Genomic DNA, 21469 nt, shown 5'->3' on the forward strand with positions numbered 1-21469 from the left:
TTTCCTCCCTAAAACCCTCACAGAGTATTTTTTTTTCACCCCCAATGATGACATATGGTCTTCTTCAGAGGTGTGGAGCCACACTAGGAGTTTCAATGACTCTTGAAAATGTCTTCTTCCAACAGGGACCCTTCTCACCCATTAGTCCTTGGCAGCCGGCTGAACTTCTGAGCAGCATAATTAGCAAACCTCTTGGAGCAGATGAAGACCTCGCTCCGCGAGCACACAGGCAAACCCACAGGTTTTTATTTTATTATACTTAACATGGCTGATCTGATAGCCAGCTCAGAGTCTCCGAGTTGGCTCGATGCTGAACACAGTTACTACCGTCCAACAGCTTGAAGCACCAACGTCAACAGCAGACATGTTTCAGGGGTGGAGAGAAAGATAGCAGGGGTTATTCAGTGCCATTCCAGCTGTTCTGGGACAGGGTGTTCCTCGTCACCATTACATCTTCTTCACGCCTGAAAACCCCTTTCACGGGAAGACTGTGTCAAGCCATCCCTGTTACGCCAACACGCCCCAACCCACAGGCCTTTAGGTATTGGGTGTACATGTAAACAAAAATATTCACATAAAACAGAATTATGGAAGGGGTGGTAAGATTCTGATTGGTTGATAATAGAGAAAGGTCACACCCACCCCATTCTGACTGCATAAGCAGACAATAAAACACCACAAGACCGCATTAACATAAAACAAACTAGATACTCTGCTAGGGCCCAATTTACAGGGGTTGCCAGGCAAGAGACAAAAGGCACCATAAATTGTAAATGCTAAACAGATTTAATTAAAGATGTACATAACCTCAGAGGAGCGTTTTCACAGAGACTTGAATCACAAGAAGGAAGGCCACTGTTGACAGCTGTTGGATGCTTGGGCTTCACCACAGACCAGTCAGCAGAGACCCATCAACACAGACCTGTCAGTACAGACCTGTCAGCAGAAACCCGTCAACACGGACCAGTCAGCAGAGACCCAGCAACACGGACCAGTCAGCAGAGACCCGGCAACACGGACCAGTCAGCAGAGACCCGGCAACACAGATCTGCCAGCAGAGACCCATCAACACAGACCTGTCAGCAGAGACCCATCAACACAGACCTGTCAGCAGAGACCCATCAACACAGACCTGTCAGTACAGGCCTGTCAGCAGAGACCCATCAACACAGACCCATTGGCAGAGAGCTGTCGACACAGACCAGTCACCACAGACCAGTCTGCACTAGTGGGCCCTCTTCCCCAGACCCCATGTCCACACACAGGTCCTTGTTCACGCTCCAAACATCTTTGTGAGTCTTAACCTTCGGAAGAAGGTCTGTTTTGTAAGGATACGTGTTTGAATGGTCTGAATGTACCAATTAATACAGGAAAACACGGAAACAGCAGGAGGCATTTTGCTTTCTAAAATCTTTAATGCAAACTTCAAAAGTTAAAACAAACTTCTAGACACTGAGGTTATAGTTCGGATTGGGATTAGAATTAAGATTAGGAGGTCTGTATGTGACTCTTGGGTAACAAATGTAGAAAACCCCAGTAGAGATGATAAACAACTGAATATATGCAACTGTGTGTGTGTGCGCATTTGTGGGTGTGTGCGTGGGCGCGCGCGCGCGCGCGCGCGCGCGTGTGTGTGTGTGTGTGTGTGTGTGTGTGTGTGTGTGTGTGTGTGTGTGTGCACGTGTGTGCACGTGTGTCCCCATCGCAGCAAACAAATAAATGAACCTGGAGACATCAACAAAGAATAACGGAAAGCACCCGCTATCCCAGCACCGCAACGATAGGAAAACCCCCATGTACACAAGGCCTCCAAGCCAAGCACTTGCAATATTCATAGACTTACTTCAGGAAACAATATTCAACAGTCAGATTCCTTTGACAATAAGTGTCCATTCATCTTGTTAATTTACCCACAAATCCATTATGAGATTCGTGCAGCAGACGAACGCTTAAATAAATACTATAACCCTCAGGGGATCATTTCAGCAGCCTATGCATCACCTATACGAGACAGCCGCGCTCACACTTGTGCTGAGGCGCCAGCAGAGTCACGATGTTACAGAATATAGATGCTGTTCAAATGGGCCTGTTGTGGAAATATACGAGACATTGACCTTTGCTTCTGGGGCTTTGGCCTGCTTAGCCTCCATTCCTGTGTGTGATAGGGTCTTTATAGCGGTAAGCACAGTTGGGGCTACACGGCTGGAAGATGCCTCCAGGTGCAAATAACTGAATAAATGAAGGATAGGGGACGGAGACTATGTCCCGCAGAGCCAAGGGACATAAGTAGGAAACGGAGGTACGGGAATGGCTAAGAGTGAGAAGGGGGTGGGTGTAACAAGAGGGATAAACTCCATCTCCCAGACCGTTCCTACAGAATGGACTCAAACATGGTACCCGCCGACTCACCTTTTGGGTTTCCACCCTAACAACCCCCCCCATCCCCCAATCTGCCCCCACCCCCATCCCCCAACCTGCCCCCACCTCCCCACCCTTCATCCCACCATCCACCGGTGGCGAAAGTCACGCCATGTCTCCCACTCCAAACCGCTAACAACCCATGAACATACGGACCAAACGTCTGGCCCTCATTAGGGAGACCACACGCTGGACCCGCTCCGTGGGCCGTGGCGGAGAAACGGCTCCGGGAGAGTCCGGCTCTCCCCTCCAACTCAGAGAGCCCTGGAATAGCACGAAGATGACAGCCTCATCACCAGTGGCGCCACGCCGACTAACGAAACAGCTTGCAGGCAGTAGTGCGGCTTTACTCATGAGCCGATCCGCACGCCCCAAAATAGCCGGGAGATGGTGCAGATCCTGGCGTTGAGCAGCCTCTCAAACGGGCTGCAGACAGCACAACGCCATCCTGCAATACGCATACTCATGCTGCAGCCTTGGCAGCTCCGACTTGCATCCGTGGAGAACCCAGCCAGGCACGCACTGCCACGTGGGTAATGGGCAAACATGCATCTGGAATGTCCTGCCCAGGAGAACAGAACAGCCCAGGGCCCCAACAGCAGCAAAGGGACTCGTTTCAGGACACTCTGTATGTGATGCCGCAGCATATGACTTCAACACACACACACACACACACACACACACACACACACACACACACACACACACACACACACTTGCAGGACTTTCTTCAAACTTGCTGTACATCATGCTTGCTGATGTACATTACCAATGGGAGCATGTGCCAGTCTCCTCGTTACCACGTCTCTGGGAAGACGAAGCAGCGACGCTACGCCAGAGCACCACATCCATTTCCATATGTACTTCATTTAAACAGGGGTGGGGGCTTTATCTAAGCAGGGGCAGGGCTCCATCTATCCGGGGCCAGGGCTACACCAGCCAGAACAGCACTCAAAGCCTCGCATACAGAAGGCGCAGACTTGTGATCATCCCGAAAAAAAAACAAAAAACAGAGTGAGTGCATTATGCAAACAAATCAGTCATGGAAATCATGCAAATATATGCGAGGTTGGCATGCCATCGAGCAACAGGATTAATAGACAAAAAAGAGAGAGAGAAGGAATGAAGGGTGGAAAGTATTACGCTTCAGAGAGAGACGCGGAGGAGCAAAAGATGGACAACTCTTCACTTTGCTTTTAGCCTCCATCCGCTTCCTGCGGGAGGGGCGATCTGTCGAGAGGCCGCCCAAGGCGAGAGAAGGTGAAATTTTACCCCCATCACACAGCTGCTGTTCTGTTGGTTCTGTTTTAACACAAACTTTTTTCTTTTTCTTTTTTTTCCTGCTGCGGGGCTGCGATGTAAACATCTGCTCACGTGGCCCTACCCGAAGGTCAGAGAGTGAGAGAGAGCGAGAGAGCGAGAGCAAATACGTTGCCAAGCAACGGTGGGCAACCATAACGCTGCTCTATTGAGTACATCATGTTCCTGTGAAAACGTAGAAACCAGGAGTGAGGTGTGTGTGCGTGTGTGTGTGTGTGTGTGTGTGTGTGTGTATATATATGTTTGTGTGTGAGACAGAGAGAGAAAGGCAGAGAGAAAACGCGAATCCCACCTGTCCAGGACGCTGAAGTACACGTTCCCTGAAGCCCACCAGTAAAAGTCCAGACAACAGCAGGGCTGCATTAAAGGATACGGCCAGGAACCACAGGCTTCCGATTAACCAGGGCAAAGGACAGCTCCGTCTGCAGAAACACAGCCGTGCTTTTTATGGCGTGCTGTCCAAAGCGCATTGTAGCCATGGCTCTGAGAGTCAGACAGACAGACAGACAGACAGAGAATGTTGAAGTGAAAACTGGCAACAGGTTTTAAACTAGTGCTCCTACTTTTATTCAACTGTTACGAGAAAAGGGGAAAAAAAACCTTCAGATTAGCTGCTGCTGGCAGAAGACTGAATCACCACAGAACCGGGAAACGGCTCAGTGGTCCACGACTTCTGAGTGTCGATCAGACCTGCGGCAAAAGTGCGACGTGTGAGACCGTATTAATGAGGAAGGACTGGGTGTCTGATTATCAGCTACAGAGACAGCGGAGACTCCGGAGTACGGCAGACGCCTCGGCACAAACAGGCCGGTTATTTTTAAAGCACCTCGGAGGGACCCGTCAATGACAAATAAGAGAATCAGGGATGACGGCGCCTCAGACGAGGCCTAATCTATAAAGTGTCTGAGGGATTCGTCTCCGGGAGGCTCTAACAAACATATCGACTGTGGGCCGCTCTCCGCTCGCGGTGTGCACGCTGCCGGCTCACCAGGAGAGCTCGGATGAGATCGATAGGCCAAAAAAGCATTACCTCAGCCATACCTACAGGTCTCAGGTCAGTGCCGTGCCTGCCTGGTTTACAACCAGCCTCTCAACCCAGGCTCATACGGCACACACACGCACACGCACACACACACGCGCACACACACACACACACACACACACACACACACACACACGTCAAACAAATCTCACAACAAAAACAGAAAACAAATGTTTTAAAAGAGGAAAGACAGGAAGGCAGGAAATGTATCAACAAACAGGAAGCAGAAGGGAAAGAGTAATTGATGGTAGTTGTAGGATTTGCCCAGTGAGGTGAAAAACTACAGTTGAATGCAAAGGAGTAAATTGGCATATGATCATGACAATTTCCTCTCAATTTAATTATATGTAATGAGCGGAAGGTTCTTTTTTGTGTGTGCATGAATTATTGTAATGAGGTTAAATGAGGCCTGTGCGATTATGCGGACCCTGCGTCTGGCCTTGGAGGAGCAGGGGCAGGCTTGTGGCCTACAGATAATGAGAGAGCAGTTCACGTCGTCACACCTGCTTTGCTGCTCCCTCTCTCTCTCTCTCTCTCTCTCTCACACACACACACACACAGTAATGCGCTACATTTGCTCCGTTACATTTACTTAAGCAACCTTTTGAACAAATTGTAGTTCTAAGAGGGGTTTTAAAAGAGGGTACTTACTCGAGTACATTTGCGAAAACAAAAATGAACTTTCACTCCGTTATATTCGTCAGCGTTCCTCCTGTTACATTTTAAAGTAAGTCTTATACTGTGTATGTTTCGCCACAACCTGTCATGTGTGGGAGATTGAGTGAAATCCCTAAAGATGATCACCGAGTGCCGCTTTGCTTTAGTGAGTTACACAACTGGACAATAAACCACCATAATGAACAAACAGCTACATTTCCTGGCATAGGACTAAAATTACATTTATGAGAAACAGCTCACAACATATCCTTTTCTTTAAGGCTCACATATCTTTGTGTGAAATCGGTGCTCTCTCCTAATGTACTTTATTCATATGAAAGTAAAATGTGGTCCAATATAAGTGATATTCTGAGAAAAAAAAAAGGCTAACGATGGCTAGCTATGTAGCTAAACAACAAGCATCAGAAAAACCATCTTAACTGAATGCCCCATTTGAGGCATATTTTTAAGACTATACATATTATAAAGGTTTCATTGTTATAAAAATTAAGGTTTGTTATTGATTTTATATTCGATATTTCAGTTGTCAGCTAGACAACGTAGAATATCTGGCCAGCAGCCAGTCTGACTGATCGGTCGCCTAATTGCAACTGTAAGATGTGTAGTAGGTGACCTTGGCCAAGAGCTCGGAATATTCCCACAGACTGTACTAATCACAAAGTGATCAAGTCTAATGCGATGCTTGTGACTTATGTTATATGCACCATAATTAGCTGATATGAAAAACCTCGTGTAGCATAAACACAACACACGAACTAAGTAGGATAGCAACAAAAAATGTCTGTTGATTAGGTAGTTTTGCACGCTGAATCTAAACATGTTTTCAGAATTTCTCTAATCAATCAGTTTTTTGTTCCATTATATTTACATCTATGTGTTTGGCATTTAGCAGACGTGCTTTAGCTGTCTACATAGACAGGACAAATGGTTTCCAACCGATTACAGTCGTGGTTATGTAGGCTACAGCAGGCCTGTGGGAAACCAGTATTACTGAACACTGAAGAGGTACAGATTTAAGTGTAATAACAGCCTTATATATGAATAAGTAATACTTATTGGAAAATGCACTTAAAAATCATGCCTGAAAGATACATCTTTAAAACAGTTTTGAATTTAAAGAAGCATGAGAACCACATATTTCAGTTTGTGGGATAAAAATGCATCTATATATTTTGTTGCCGGTGTTATTAAATTAGCTCTGATGAAGTAACTCGCTACTTAAGTAGACTTTAACAGATACTTTCTTACTTTTACTTAGGTAATACTTTAAATAACGACTTTTCCTTCTATGTGAGGAATTATTTTTTGTAAAGTAACAGTACTTTACCTGAGTACAGGTTTTGGCTACTCTACCGACCTCTGCGCTCTCTCTCTCTCTCTCTCTCTCTCTCGCTCTCTCTCTCGCTCTCTCACATATGCATGCACAAACATGTCCACAGGCTCCCCCAGACTGGCATGTGTACAGAGCTGCCTTGCCTCATACACACAAGTAAAGGTAGAAAAGCAAACACACACACAGCCCCTCATGCTCGTGCGTGAGAAATTTAGGCATGTGGTGGAACCCATGCTGTGTATTGGACCCTGTCCCGGAAGGCATTCCAAAAAGCCAGGAAGGAAAAAAAGGCAAGGAACAGAAAAACGTGTGTGCACCAGCTGTCTGAGCCATTAAAATTCTAAACGGAATCCAACCATTCTGCAATTAAGACTTAGAATGCAGCAATTAGTTTACCGCGGACGGCAATGATCCAATTAATGATCATTTGCATGTTCTTAACGGCTGCCGTTGTCCATTCAATGGCAAGTCAGTTTTGATAATGTCTTTGTGGGGAATGTGCTGGAAGTGGGGAGTGTGTGCGTGCGTGTGTGTGTGTGTGTGTGTGCGCACTGTTAGGCAGGGCTGGAGTCAGTTATCAGCTCGGTGATCTAATGTGTTTCTCTGCACCTGTCCCGAAGGCGGACCAGCTGGGTTGGCCGCTCTGACCACGCCTCCCTGCACTCCACGCACTCCCCGCTTCAAAACACGGGCTCACGTGGTAGCGCAGCAGGAGTCACGCGGGGGTCACGCGTTTAATCCTTATCGGTAACCCTGAGCACACCAACTGCTGCTGCGGTGTGTAATCGGCCAAATCCGCAAGGCTGCTTCCAGTTTGTGATACAGAGTTTACCACCAGATACCATAATCCTTAAACTAATTCACAAACCAACACACACACACACATGCGCGTATGCGTGCACGCATACACACAGAGCCTTAAATACTTTTGACTTCACCCGTGAACACCTCATGCAAATCCGATGATTCAGAAACACTACCGTATTGAACGAGCGATTTCTGCGAGCACTTCTGGCCTCCTCTGCTTGTGGTGCTTTTTTCATGTGATCTAAAAGCACACAACTGGCCATCAAACAGGAGATCGTTCCTTATAGAGGTCGTCAATCAGAGTCACCGATTACTTTTTTTTTTGTTTTTTTTTTTCATTTTTACGTGCTAACTGACCCACACCCGCTGATGAGTGACTTTACGCTTTACTAGAGATCCGGATCGGAGATGATGCATTAGACACAATCCCGTAACGTGGTCCACTGGACTGGGATCTGGAACAGTACAGTGGTTTACTCTCAGCGAACACCTATTGAAAAACCCACTGTCCCCAGACAAAGATACAGAACAACAGAACGGCACGTCACGCACGAGCCCGTGAAAGGAGCGCGGGCCAGGACCACGGCACCAGGGAACACATGCACAGTAGAAACCCAGCAAGAACAAGCCCCCGTCTTGCTTTGGTGGGCTGCCCGCTCCAGAAGCTACGGTCGAGGGCCGGGCACTAACGCCCACGAGCAGCAAATGTCAACACGGGCTACCGAGGATAAGGATACAGATCGATAGAGCATAGAGCTGCGTACAGTGAACAGGTCGCGATTGCTAAAGGAGGCGGCGTGAGCCGTGTAGGCTGCGCTGCGGAGGAATCAAGCAGGCTGGAAGAAGATGGCTCTCTTGTTTAACGGATCGACAGGTGTTCTGGCATTTAAATACCAGTCGAGCATCTCACATGATTTGATAATTGATGCGTGTGCGACGCAATGGTAAAGAAGGTTGTTGATTGCCAAGTTGCCACTGTTGGGCCCCTGAGCAAGACCCTTAACCCTCAATTGCTCAATTTGTACTCGGTTATAATTGTAAGCCGCTTTGGATAAAAGTGTCAGCTAAATGCCGTAAATGTAAGTAGGTGTAAGTGCAAGTCTATTTGTGGATGGATTTCATAAGTTAGAGGCACAACAGATGCACACACATCTAATGTAAGCATCTAGTTAGGTCTAATTAGGCCCAGGTCATTTCATTTCATCATTAGGATTGGGTTTTCCAAACCCATAATTGGATTATCATAAAATGTTAATATAGTCATACACAATTCATTGATTCATTGAGCTTTTTTTTTTTTTAAAGAAAGTATCCCCGATGATTAAATATCAGATTTGCCAAAATCACTAACTTGTTCTGGTGAGACAACTGTTGTGAAATGAGACCTGTGACGTCTGGCGTGAGCCAGCTGGCGCCTGGCGTTCAGAAGCCTCTGCTCTGCTCTCTTCTGTTTGTTTTCAGAGAGACGTCTCGCCGTCTTGCACCATACATCTCAGGCCAAGCCAAGCTGTAAATATTAAATACATCACCCACACAGGCTCGAAAAAACTGGAAAGCAAAAGAATAAGAGCACTAAAATATATCTTTTATTTTTTTTCCAATTACTTTAATGTTTGAAACCAATTTATCCTACAAACAAAACACACACAAAGTTCCAATTTGCTTATTCAGAAACTTTATGTAGTAGAAGACACACCAAAAAATATATGCAATGAGATGTAATCAGATCAATGCAGTGTTCCCAAGGACACAGTCATTATTGTTCTCTAAAGTTTTCTAGTGCATCACACAGGGTCACTTAAAAAGATTAAACAAGCAATAAGCTTTTGTTTCCAGAATCTGCCAGCGTTGTTGATGACACAACAACGAACTTTCTGTGAGTGAATATTTAAACCAGCATGACAGCCCTTTCCAAACTCGGTATGTGCACTGGTCGAGCTCATGACAAACAACATTACTGTGTGCAACCCACTTTGACAAAACTGGCACAAGAGCTGTGCTGGGTAGCAATTCCAGAAACAAGCACCTTGGCCCAGTAGCTTCTGACGCACTTTTAATGGCCGTTAAAAGATTAGATCTTTAGCTGTGGCTGGCTATAACATCAACTTCAGCAAACACATGACATCCATCCCTTGGTGACACAATCTCTCTCTCTCCCTCTCTCTCCCTCTCTCTCTCTCTCTCTCTCTCTCTCTCTCCATCTTACTCTTCTGTAGTTCTCATTGACCGCCTTATACATGCAATATAAGTGTTAGAGGAGGTGCGCTGAGGCTGGTGTTTCACCCTGCAGTCATCTTAGACAAGAACACAGGCATGGAATGGGTTGGACACTGCACCCTGGACATGGGCGGGGCCTGGGACACTGCACCCTGGACATGGGTGGGGCACAGGACACTAGACCCTGGACATGGGCGGGGCACGGGATACCACACGTGGGACATGGGTGTATTGTATAGCCAAGTACTCGTCTTGTTTACTCAAGTACTCAGTCTTGCATAGGCATGAATTGCAAGTTTATACTAAGGTGTTACAACACTGTTATTACCAATCACATAACTGGTACAGCATAGTGGAATCCCCAGAACAGCACACAGCAGCCCTTGGTCATACTATGATGGCACCAGCCCTCAGAAGAACAACACCGTACCGTTAGGTGCTGTGGGGATACCATGTCTCATGGCCAGCAGACACATCTGGCTCCAAATTTGCCATTGAAACACGGCCACTTACGCAAGCAGCACATGCTTACCTCGCGGTTCTTGGAGCAGGTGAAAACAGGCGGGGTGGCCGCCGGGAGCATGCTAAGCTCTGCCTGTCAGCCTGGCTTATTGATAACTGTAGTTTATTCAGTGAGCGGACACATCAGCGTGGCGGACAACAGGGACCTCCGTGTTCGGAGATGCTATCGGAGACGAAGGCGCGCGCCTCCACACCTCCTCATTAAATCAGTTCGTTGGAGAAGCGCGTGAGTAAATAAGATCCCAAAAGTACTTCTACATCAATAAGGCAGCACTGAAAGATTTCATCATCGTTTTGAAAGCGCCAGACGCTCTCTAACGAGTTGTCTGACATTAATGGAGTCGGACGTGTTTCTGTATGTGTGAGTGTGTGTGTAACTCTGTGTTATTCTGATAATGAGCGGTTAAATACTTATAGACTGAGAAGACTGAGAGCGGCTGAGGCTCTTCACCAGAGAGCCATTTCAAGTCATCAGCATCTAAATGAATGGGAAAATATTTATAGCGTTCATATTTATTTATAAACCTTATTAAGAAGAGGCTGAGATGAAGGGAAAACCTGTTGCTCGTGAGAATTATGCCAACCTTGAACTTATTGGTATCGTGCACGCATTCATTTTGATCCCTGACACGCGCGCTCGCGCACATATTTTCCAACTCTTTTTCCATCTACATGCAAATACACAACAAATGAAAACATTTTAACAACCCGACACTGGAAAAGCAGGAGGGACGGTAGCTTCTCTGCTTTTTAATTGAAGGGTACCGCAGCGCGCGACCTATATCGCCAGTGTTCATCACGTGGGGCGGCCACGTGCAGCTTTCATAGAGAAATCTTATTTAGATTCAATTTTCTGATCAGCAGTGGCTAAACACTAAAAGTGCGCGGACGGCGTGCAGTTATCGCGACCTCATCTCATGCCTGGTCAAAAGAATCGCCGCCCTGCACGCGGATATCGGCCCGCCTTAAGAGCGGAAAAGACAGAGCTCGAGGAGAGCAAGCGCAGCAGCGAGACCGCTCCGAAATGAAACCGCCCGCGACGAGACGAATTTCCGCGCGACGTGCACAAAAAAAAAAAGAGAAAAAGATCTACCCGTTTCAAACAGCATCTGGCAGTAGCCGGTGGTAACGACCGGCGCGCGATAATAGCGCGCCTGCACCTGTGCTGTGGTTTGGCGACAGGCCACAACAATCCACCGAATCGCTTCAGGCCTTCACGAGAAAAAACGCGTTGCGTGGCCGCAAAACCATACCGGCGAGGAGCACGGTGTGCACGAAACCCCGCGCGGGTGCTTGGCATGAAAGACTGCGCGTGCACGGATCCTGCCCCCTGGATTTTCGGACCTGTGCTTTTGCACTGCACTGCGTCCAGCCGCGCTGCATGCACGTGTAACTCTCCTGTGACCTGCGAGAGTGACCTGCGCGACATCAGCGTCACGGTGTCGGTTTGTGCGCACGCCAAACGACACCTCCGCCAAACACGGAGTGAGAAGACAGAAGTGTGCGGGGTTTTATCTTTAATGCATGTTCTCTACACCAAGGAGAAGGAGGAGACGTATACAAACACAGGAGAAAAGCTGCAAAAAAAATCATTTATGGCAATCTCTGATCAGCTTTGTGAAAATAATGAGAACACGGGCGTGACAAATGTAAAGAGAACACCAGTTACTGACCTAAATTCAAGGCCAAGTTATTCATTTCTTATCTATATATTAACTCATGTATATCATATATTATCATATATTATTGTATACCATATATTACTCATGAGAGTAAACAAGGGGTACATCTCTGCTACATCTGCTTAACCTCAAGTAAATCACTAACAGATTGGGTTTGGGTGTGCTTAACATTAGCAATGTCCATCAGCGATCCGGTTTGGTTTTGTAGCTAAATTATGAAGACGAAAGCTCACATCAATACAGAATCAGACAGGAAATAAAACGTGGTGGACAGACAGCGGAGGACACAGGCCAGCGAAACGAGCTCCGAGAACATTAAGCCGATGGCCGAGCAGTCGTTTCCTGGCCTCTGAGGCTCTCTTAAGGAGTCCCCGACGGCCCATTGATTATTTTGTCACTTTGACCTTTTCGAGTGATTGAGGGCTTCTGGGATATTACATACATTTCTATGGGAGCAGAGTCAGGGAGCCGGAACAGGCGCAGGAGAGATGTAGCCGGTGAAAAATTCAGTTCTCGCGTACGGGCCGAGGGCCATTCGTCATAGCTAACGGATCCGCGACAACAGCCGTGCGGCGGCTCCTTCATCACAAAAATGGATTAACACCCTGGCTGCGGGTATGCGCTCACGCGCACGTGTGCGCGCGCCTGCGCTCGCGTTCAGATGGCGACACTTGAGATGTAGCATATGTGGCCGACACATGGCCTATTTGATTTGGCGGGATGTGATACTTCATAAGAGACACGTGAATTGATGATTATTTTCCTACTGCAATCTCAGGTCATAATCAGTGAACGTGGGAGAGTAGTGAATGGGGAAACGTGGCGTGTGATCCATGACAACATGACTGCTACTCTGACTAGCTCTCGTCGCTAGTCTATCTGTAAGCCCAGCATTTCCCTATCTTGCTCCAACGATATGCGTTATATCATCGGCGTGAAGACCACCAACACGTGGGGGGGGGGGCTCTCTTGTTGGCTTTAACTGGCTTTGAAGTCGGACTGCAACACACATCCTCAGTTCTCTCAACCAGCGTTTCCTTTGGGGGTTAATGTGAATAACCTAACCCAAGGGCAGCCAGCTCGCTCTGCAAAAGCAGACAGCAGGTTTCGGTACACATAGCCAGATACTCCAGATACTCGCATGGACCTCAGTCCAGAATCCGGCTGTTCCAATTTAAGGGTGGCCGTGAACTTGTTCGGTGACGCGGTGCGTCTCCAGGAGCAGGGCAGGGACCCAGCGTTCTAAATAAGCACTAGTGTTTGAAGCACAACATAGTGCAGCAAGACGGGCATAACAAAGTGTATTAAAGAGAGAGTGTGAGTGTGTGTGTGAGAGAGAGAGAGAGAGAGAGAGAGAGAGAAAGATATCGGCCCAGCTAAAAAGAGAGCAAGCATTTAAACACTATAGCCAGAGTGCCACCAGTAAAAAGACGAGACAAAACAAACAAAACCCCTCTTGTAAAAGTGCCACACATCCCCTTTTGATCAATTTTGTTATATCCAATAAATGGTTACTATCGATATCTTAATTCCACCCACAAATGAATGCTTCAAACCAAATCAATATCAGGGCAAAATGTGAACCTCCTTTTTGCCTACAAATGGTAGGAGTATTTACTCTCAGTCTCCCTGACCCTCACCCTCTCCACTCCACCCTTCCATGTGAAACTCCCCCCCCCCCCCCCCCCCCCCCCCCAAGTGCTAGAAATTGCACCTTACTGTCCCTGTGGTTGGTGGAGGGGCGCGGTTAACCCACCTCTCTTAGGCACTCTAATACATCACATCTGTCCTATCAGACTGGCTCTAACGGTTATGTGCTTTACGTCAGGATAAGCATGGCCTCAAATTAATCAGCAAAAGCCGCCACACAAAAACAAACAAAAACAAACAGCTGTAATACTAAAGCACTAAAATCTGTGTGTGTGTGTGTGTGTGTGTGTGTGTGTGTGTGTGTGTGTGAGATGCAGCTTGCTTTTTTTGCTTTTTTCAAAGATCTCGCCACGGCCGTCACGCCTGCCGTTTGCGTTTCAGAGAACAGGAGGCCAGAATTAGAAATGCAAAACGCAGCAGTGAGGTGAAAGGGACCCACTTTACAGCTGCCCTGACAAAACGTGACAAACACTGGAAGGCCAAGTAAAGGAGCAGATCTGAAAAACTGCTCTGGCTCTCCCACAAGTCCTTTCACCTAAACAAATAGACCTGGAAACTAGCGTTCATTTAAACCAGCCATAACTCAGAGCTCGTCGATATATCGACCCCCATTTTTTCGCTGGCGCACCAATACATATGGATATCCGTACACACACATTCCCTCTCCAATAGGCAATAATAACCTTATTAAGTTAACTGGGGGGGGGGGGCACGATCTGGACCGCTATCAGCACGGCCTTAAAGTCCAGAGCCTCACACGGTTGTCTCCACCTCCCGTTCAAAGGCAACCTTCAACTCCACATTAATTGTTCAATGCCCTCATCAAAAAAAAAGGCATTTTAAAAATGGTGATATGGAAAGTTCTAGTTAGTTATACATTTTCTTTGATGCCATATCAGCTTCTAGGCGAAAGTAACTGAGGTCACCGAGCTCTCCTGCTTTCAGAAGGTACTTTATAAAAGAAAGTGAGAAATCAACAGAGTCGTTTATATAGCGTTGAAGACGTGCGGCGACATGCCCTAAATTACATACACACATATAATCACTCACACATTTATATATATATATATATATATATATATATATATATATAAAAATCACTCACACACACACATTATATATATATATAGAGAGAGAGAGAGAGATGGGAGTCCATGTCTCAAAAGATCAGAGCGGTATATTGCAGCAGGAGGCTGACCGAGACGATATAACGCAGGTGGTTTTAATGTTATGGCTGATTGGTGTTTACATGTCTTGCAGCATGAATGACAGACTAACACAGTCTGAGATGTTGATTAATGCCAAGTTGCCCGATATACCAACACATTCAAGATTTCACATGCAAATGATATGTTCTGTAAATCCAGGCTCAAGAGTCCTCTTGCCCAATCCACCGAATTCACAGAACAATTTGGTTTATTGTCGAGAAAGTGAGTGAACAACAAGTTTATCAACTGGGAGCCAAACTGGGCCACCATCACCTCACCATCCACAATACACTAGTTTGGCCACAGAGACACAGGGTTAGGGTTAGACACAGGACAAGCACTAACTGACAACGTTATTCCAGGTTGGGGAAAGAAACCTGATCATGGAGCACACATATGAAATAAAAATATATTATGAAAACTACATGTATCCTTCACCCCAGGTTTTTTGCTTAATTTGCTCGGCAGACACTCAAAAGCAATGAAATGTCTGAAGAGTATAAAGATGGGTCATGTTGTTTAATTGTTTGTTAATAAACTAACAAAGGGGCCGATAAACTGACCATCATCGGCACACGGTGGACATGTTTGCACTGAAGTGCATTTTCCTCACATCACCTGCCCACGTCATGTCCATGTGGCCACCGATGTCTTCGAAAAAAGGTCTCGTGACGAGAGCCGTGTGCTCCCGAACAGGACATGGAACGGCTGGAGATGGAATTACAGCAACGCACTGAAAATAGCCCGCGTGGGCACCGGGATGGTGTTGTCTGTCAAGTCCGGGAGCCTCCTGAGAAGTTGCCTCTCGCCAGTGCAGTGGACCAAATGATTCTCCCACTGCCTAGTGCATAGAGCCAAGCCACTAAACACGGGACGAACAGACAGGGAGAGAAAGAGAGGACGATGTGCCCAAACCGTCAGCCCTAAGCAGCAAGCGTGGTGACAGAAGAGGAGACAGAAGGCAACACAGTGTTTCAACAACAGCCTTCTGCTTGGATTAATAATATAAGACCTGATGCATGCAGTGCAATACCTTACGATAGGCTCCAGCCCTAGATCTGCCCGGGACCGGATCCCCAGCCACTGTTAATAGGCCGGGGTGAGCCGGGGAGGACAAGTCGTGACCTCGTTCCCATCAAGGCGCTTCTGTATTACGTACGAGCGCAAGAATTCCTCAAAAATCCGTAAGTGCTCTGGGTAATGGCAGAATCATGAAAAAAGCTTCCTCTGCTCTTAACAATCCATCTAGAGGATAATAAATCTAGACATAAAAAAGGCAATTATCAGACGTTTGTGTGTGTGTGAGAACGTGTATGTGAATGTACAAACACACACACAATCAAAACACAGAAATGTAAAGTGGTTTTTATTTCTCTGCCTACATTCAGGATAAATATTAGTCAGAGTACGCAAGAAAAAAACTAATCAGGGCTCCGTTAATGACCGTTCCACTGGCTGTGTGAAGTATGCGGCCTGCAGCCTGGAGCCAAATAGCTCTGTAAATGACACTAGGTCTTCTCGTAGGCTAGTCACTCCGGCGCTGTCTGAATATGCAAAACGCCAGTAGATACACATCGAGCTCATCGCACACCAACACTTCTCTGGCCCAACCCAAGCCTCTCGGACCAGGTCGGAATACTTCCGCATGCTAACCTGTACAACGAAAATCGTTCGGTGGGGGGGGGGGGGGGGGTCACTAATAGTGTTAGAAGGCACACTTAACCCTTCCGTGAGCACAAGCTGGTGGAAGTAATTTTTCTACCTCCCCCCAACACACCACCCACCACCCGCTCCAAAGGTTAGAGGGCGAGCGGTGCATTTCAATTTGAGGGAGTGCCGTGGGGCCCTGGCCCCCTGGCCCCCACAGCCCGCGGTTCAGGGTGAGGCACCGAGAGGACAGACGGGGTACTGCTGCAGCCAATTAAAGCGCCGCGATGCCAATGACCAGGGACGGGGGGGAGGGGTGAAGAAGAAATGTGGCAGGGACTCAGTGAACTCAAGGTGAAATTGACTAAGCAATTATGAAGGTAGCAGGAAGCCGGGTTTGTCTGGGGAGCCGCACAGAGGCGGCCGGGGTCGCAAAGCGCCCGCTAATGAGGGCCGTTTCTCAACCTCCTGGGGGGGGGGGGATTTCACAGCTACTTCACTTTTTTCTCCAACTATTACAGCTGAATTTGAGGCCTGGCTCAAGCTCCTGATGTCACCAGGTCAAAAACAATCCTCCAATCAGTGGCTCCTTTTTTCCTCCCTTGTTTCCTACAGCCATCAGCAAACACACATCGGAGCTGCGTCTCCACCCCGGCACCCCCCAGTGCATCGGAAGGCAAACCGTGTGCCGTCTGCCACAATCGAGACTCGGACGTTACCGTCCGTGCGCTCGCTCGTGAGGAACGTTAATCAGGCCGTGCGACGGTCTCCCCTCGCCCAGTCTGGTTCGTTCCATTATTAACACGAATTAATCGTCCTGCACCTCGTTTATAGGAGACCAACACGGACACCGCCATTCTTTCAGGTTAAGACGGCACCGTGGGTACGGGGGGTGACCGGATAAAAGAGGCGGTGGAGACGAAGCGGTGGGGTGCGCCGCAGCACGGCGGCAGGACCCGGAGCCGTTATATCAGCTGTGACCTCTCTAATGTGCTGGAGAGAAGAGACTGCCGCTACTCAGAGACGCAGCTCATCAAAGTCGTTAAAATGACAGTCAGTCACTCGGCGGCGCTAAGGATGGGGCGTGTCGGGAACCTCTGACACACAGCCGCTCTAACAACAATTAACTCCCACGCTACACTTCCACGGAAAACACAAGGCAAATCTGCCAACGTGGAGACATTTTCGCCTTTTAAAAATACGCCACAAAAATGTTTTACCCCATCAGTACCAAGTGACTATAGCAATGAACTGATGCAGTGCAGTCTCCTGCTTTGGATAAATGTTTTATTGTTTATTGGATAAAGATATTTTCTTTTGTTATTGTTATTAACCATGGAGAAACCAACAAAAGATTTTTTTTTTTTTTTTTTTTACAGAATTTCATTCAGAGAAAGGTGTCTTTCTGTGATCCATTGTGGGAGGGTAGGGGTGGGGTTAGAGGTTACACCAGCCTCCATATAAATTTGATCAGCAGGGTCATCAACACTGAAGTTGTCGCCTGACACATTATCACATTATCGGTGCTGGCACCCACGAACCCTTGGAAATCTGTATGCGCTTTCATGATGATCCAATGGGAAAACAGTAAACAAAAGATAACGTTAGAAAATAACAGTTCGGCTTACGTTAACACGCAGGTAAGGCTATGCTAATTTAGAGCCCGTTATCTTAGACTGGTGAGCTGACACACTTCATACACACTTATAGGAAATGCTCCTACAGGCCAAGGGAGAGAACACCAGCTGTGCGCTGTGTGCGTTCGGCCGTGTGTTAATACACAGCCCTCACTACGTCTGACTGTAGCTCTCTGTTCAACACCACCCTACTGGGATGGATAAGCCTATGGTACGTCACTCGACTAACAGCAAGGCATGTTCATCTTCACACGTCCTGCCTGGCACCTGCCTCAGCAGTAATCTGGCGCCAACCGCGGAAAAATAAAGAAGGGCGGAATTAAAACCGGCCTTTCCAAAAAAGAAAAGGCAATTTACATAGTGTGAACAAATTTTGATTAAAACCAAACCCAAATGGGAAACCCACAGTTGACTCTTTTCAAAGCTGATGTTTCAGATGTTAACGAGCAAAGTGCACATATGAGAGTCAGACAGCATGTCCCCGCAGACCCCGTCTGATTCCATAACCAACCTGTTCTGGCAAAGACGTCCCACTTTCATGGACAGCCCGGCTACGTTGGGAGACAGCTCAAGAGTTCACAAAACACGTCGGGAAAGAAATCCTGGTGAAAGAAATCCGCTACACTGCGCCTTTGCCAGCCCACTCTGTAAAATGGCTGCGGCAAAAATGATTTTGGCTGGGTGGGGGGGCGGGTACCTTCTGTTACCATGGTGAAGATGACAAAAGCTAGTGGATTAATAAATCGGATTTAGACATCCGTATGAACTAGTGGCAGAGCAACTGAAGACTCGGACTGCAGGCATCCAACCATTCCCAGACAGGGCTGTAGACACACTGGTTCAAACAGGGACGTCCTCCATAGACACGTTAGTCTATAATCAGTCTAATTCAGAGACGTCCTCCGTAGACAGGTTAGTCTATAATCAGTCTAATTCAAACAGAGACTTCCTCCATAGACACGTTAGTCTATAATCAGACCAATTCAAACAGGGACTTCCTCCATAGACACGTTAGTCTATAATCAGTCTAATACAGAGACGTCCTCCATAGACAGGTTAGTCTATAATCAGACTAATTCAAACAGAGATGTCCTCCATAGACAGGTTAGTCTATAATCAGACTAATTCAAACAGAGACGTCCTCCATAGACAGGTTAGTCTATAATCAGACTAATTCAAACAGAGACGTCCTCCATAGACAGGTTAGTCTATAAACAGACTAATTCAAACAGAGATGTCCTCCATAGACACGTTAGTCTATAATCAGTCTAATACAAACAGAGACTTCCTCCATAGACAGGTTAGTCTATAATCAGACTAATTCAAACAGAGACTTCTTCCATAGATACGTTGGTCTATAATCAGTCTAATACAGACGTCCTCCATAGACAGGTTAGTCTATAATCAGACTAATTCAAACAGAGATGTCCTCCATAGACACGTTAGTCTATAATCAGTCTAATACAAACAGAGACTTCCTCCATAGACAGGTTAGTCTATAATCAGACTAATTCAAACAGAGACTTCTTCCATAGATACGTTAGTCTATAATCAGTCTAATACAGACATCCTCCATAGACAGGTTAGTCTATAATCAGACCAATTCAAACAGAGACTTCCTCCATAGACACATTAGTCTATAATCAGACCAATTCAAACAGAGACTTCCTCCATAGACACGTTAGTCTATAATCAGTCTAATACAAACAGAGACTTGCTCCATAGACAGGTTAGTCTATAATCAGACTAATTCAAACAGGGACTTCCTCTATAGACATGGTTACACTGTCCAAACATTTCTGCAGCATACTGCAGTGTACAGGTATTATGATCATGGAGACTGAGGCAAGCAGATCTTTGTTTTCCCCGCTATGCTGTTAATCCCAGTCATTCCCACTGGTGCAGTCAGTTGCCAAATCCCCTTTCGAAGGCCAGAAGGTCCTGAAGACAAGTGCAACAATTCCAGTGGATTTGAACACTAGGGCCTTGCCTCTGGAATTCTGTCTCGGTAGGAAGGAGAAACTCTCAGAGCTCGGAGAGAGTCGATGGTGACAGTAACAGGAGTCAGGAGACCGTCAGTTCTGCCGTAATGACTCCCGATAATCCTTACCTGTCTAACGCGCTCTTCTGACATGCAAAAAGAAACGTGCAATTACACCAACACGCCATCCGGCAGGTTTCCGCCCCCGATGCAAAACACAAACATTAGGCAGGAAGTGTTTTTCATTTGGCCAGCTGACCACAGCAGTGGCCCGTGGCTATATAATTAAAACACATTTATATTCAACACAAAATATTTTGAGGTGAGAAAACACAAACATGTTTTAATAAAGTGACCGGCCTTCCCAGAGGGAATGCAAGCGAGGCTTGGATTAATAAAGCTCACCGCGCTGATTAAACAGAATAGCCCCACATCCTGCTTTTCGCTCCATACTGCGCGTGGAATGGAATTTTTGTTTGCCATGTCACGTGTAGGGCGATAATTGGTACCCTGGAAAACCGTAATGGCATTTCTATTTGAAGGATTTAGAGTTCACGTTAACAATCCGATTAGGATTCAACAGAGAAATTAACAGGAAACTGAACGGCATTAATGTAGCTCGAAATTCATGTCACTGGTAAAATGAGGATGCTATGGAATATGTTAGAGATTGATGTGGTGGTTTTTAACCTTGATTTGCTGGGTCATTTAAAATAAATAAGTGGGTTTTTTTGGTGGGAGGGATTGCTCTGGGATGCATTATGGGAAATGTTTTTGTATCACATGTGTGGGTGAGTATGTAGGTGGGAGTAATATTTTTCTCCATTAAAAAGAGGTCACACTTAAAAAAAAAAAAAAACCTTAAAAACAACTGGGAAATCAGGTTTAATGGAAGGAAAGTGAAGCATTTTGTCATCTGACAAAAAGTGGATCATGAAGTTTCATCTTCTGATGTGAGAATGAGTCACTCAGCGCGGTGAGGCTGCGCGCTAAGGAATTTCATGATCACAAAAGACACAAAAAGAATCCCAGGAGAAAGAAAATCAAAGGCAGCATCATCATCATCAGAGAACCACGCTGCTCTTCATGTAGGGGAAACCGTTTCCGCAGGAGTCCTATGGATCCCAGTCAGGGCTCAGTGTGTTATTAAGGGTTGGAAGGTGCCGTCACTCCTGGGTGGAGTGATGTGCTCCAAGATCTCTCTCACGAACGTCCATCGGAGCTTGAACGTACGCAAAACCGACTGGGATCAGAAAGTCTGAAAATGAGCATCTGGCCGCGTGACACCTTCCACTGTTAGCATGAGCTACGGAAGTTCTCAATGAGA

General features: G+C 46.6%; 1 protein-coding gene across 7 annotated transcripts in view; it reads right to left on the bottom strand.

The window, feature by feature from the left end:
* Positions 1-21469, bottom strand: part of fhit (fragile histidine triad diadenosine triphosphatase) — a 153093-nt gene that overhangs the window by 98271 nt on the left and 33353 nt on the right. For 3 of the 7 annotated variants that reach the window (XM_035520633.1, XM_081705673.1, XM_081705674.1), the window contains exons 3-4: positions 4339-4428; positions 4112-4221 (exon numbers count right to left, since the gene is read on the bottom strand). In XM_035520633.1, coding sequence (XP_035376526.1) covers positions 4112-4217 — 106 coding nt within the window. In that variant the 5' untranslated portion in view covers positions 4218-4221; positions 4339-4428. Of the gene's footprint in view, positions 1-4111; positions 4222-4338; positions 4429-8949; positions 9106-18672; positions 18798-21469 lie in introns of those variants that run through there. The other 4 variants (XM_081705676.1, XM_081705675.1, XM_081705677.1 and 1 more) reach the window with 4 other exon arrangements.

Source organism: Electrophorus electricus, chromosome 22 (assembly GCF_041902795.1).
Source record: "Electrophorus electricus isolate QZ-2024a chromosome 22, ASM4190279v1, whole genome shotgun sequence".
Lineage (NCBI taxonomy): Eukaryota > Metazoa > Chordata > Actinopteri > Gymnotiformes > Gymnotidae > Electrophorus > Electrophorus electricus.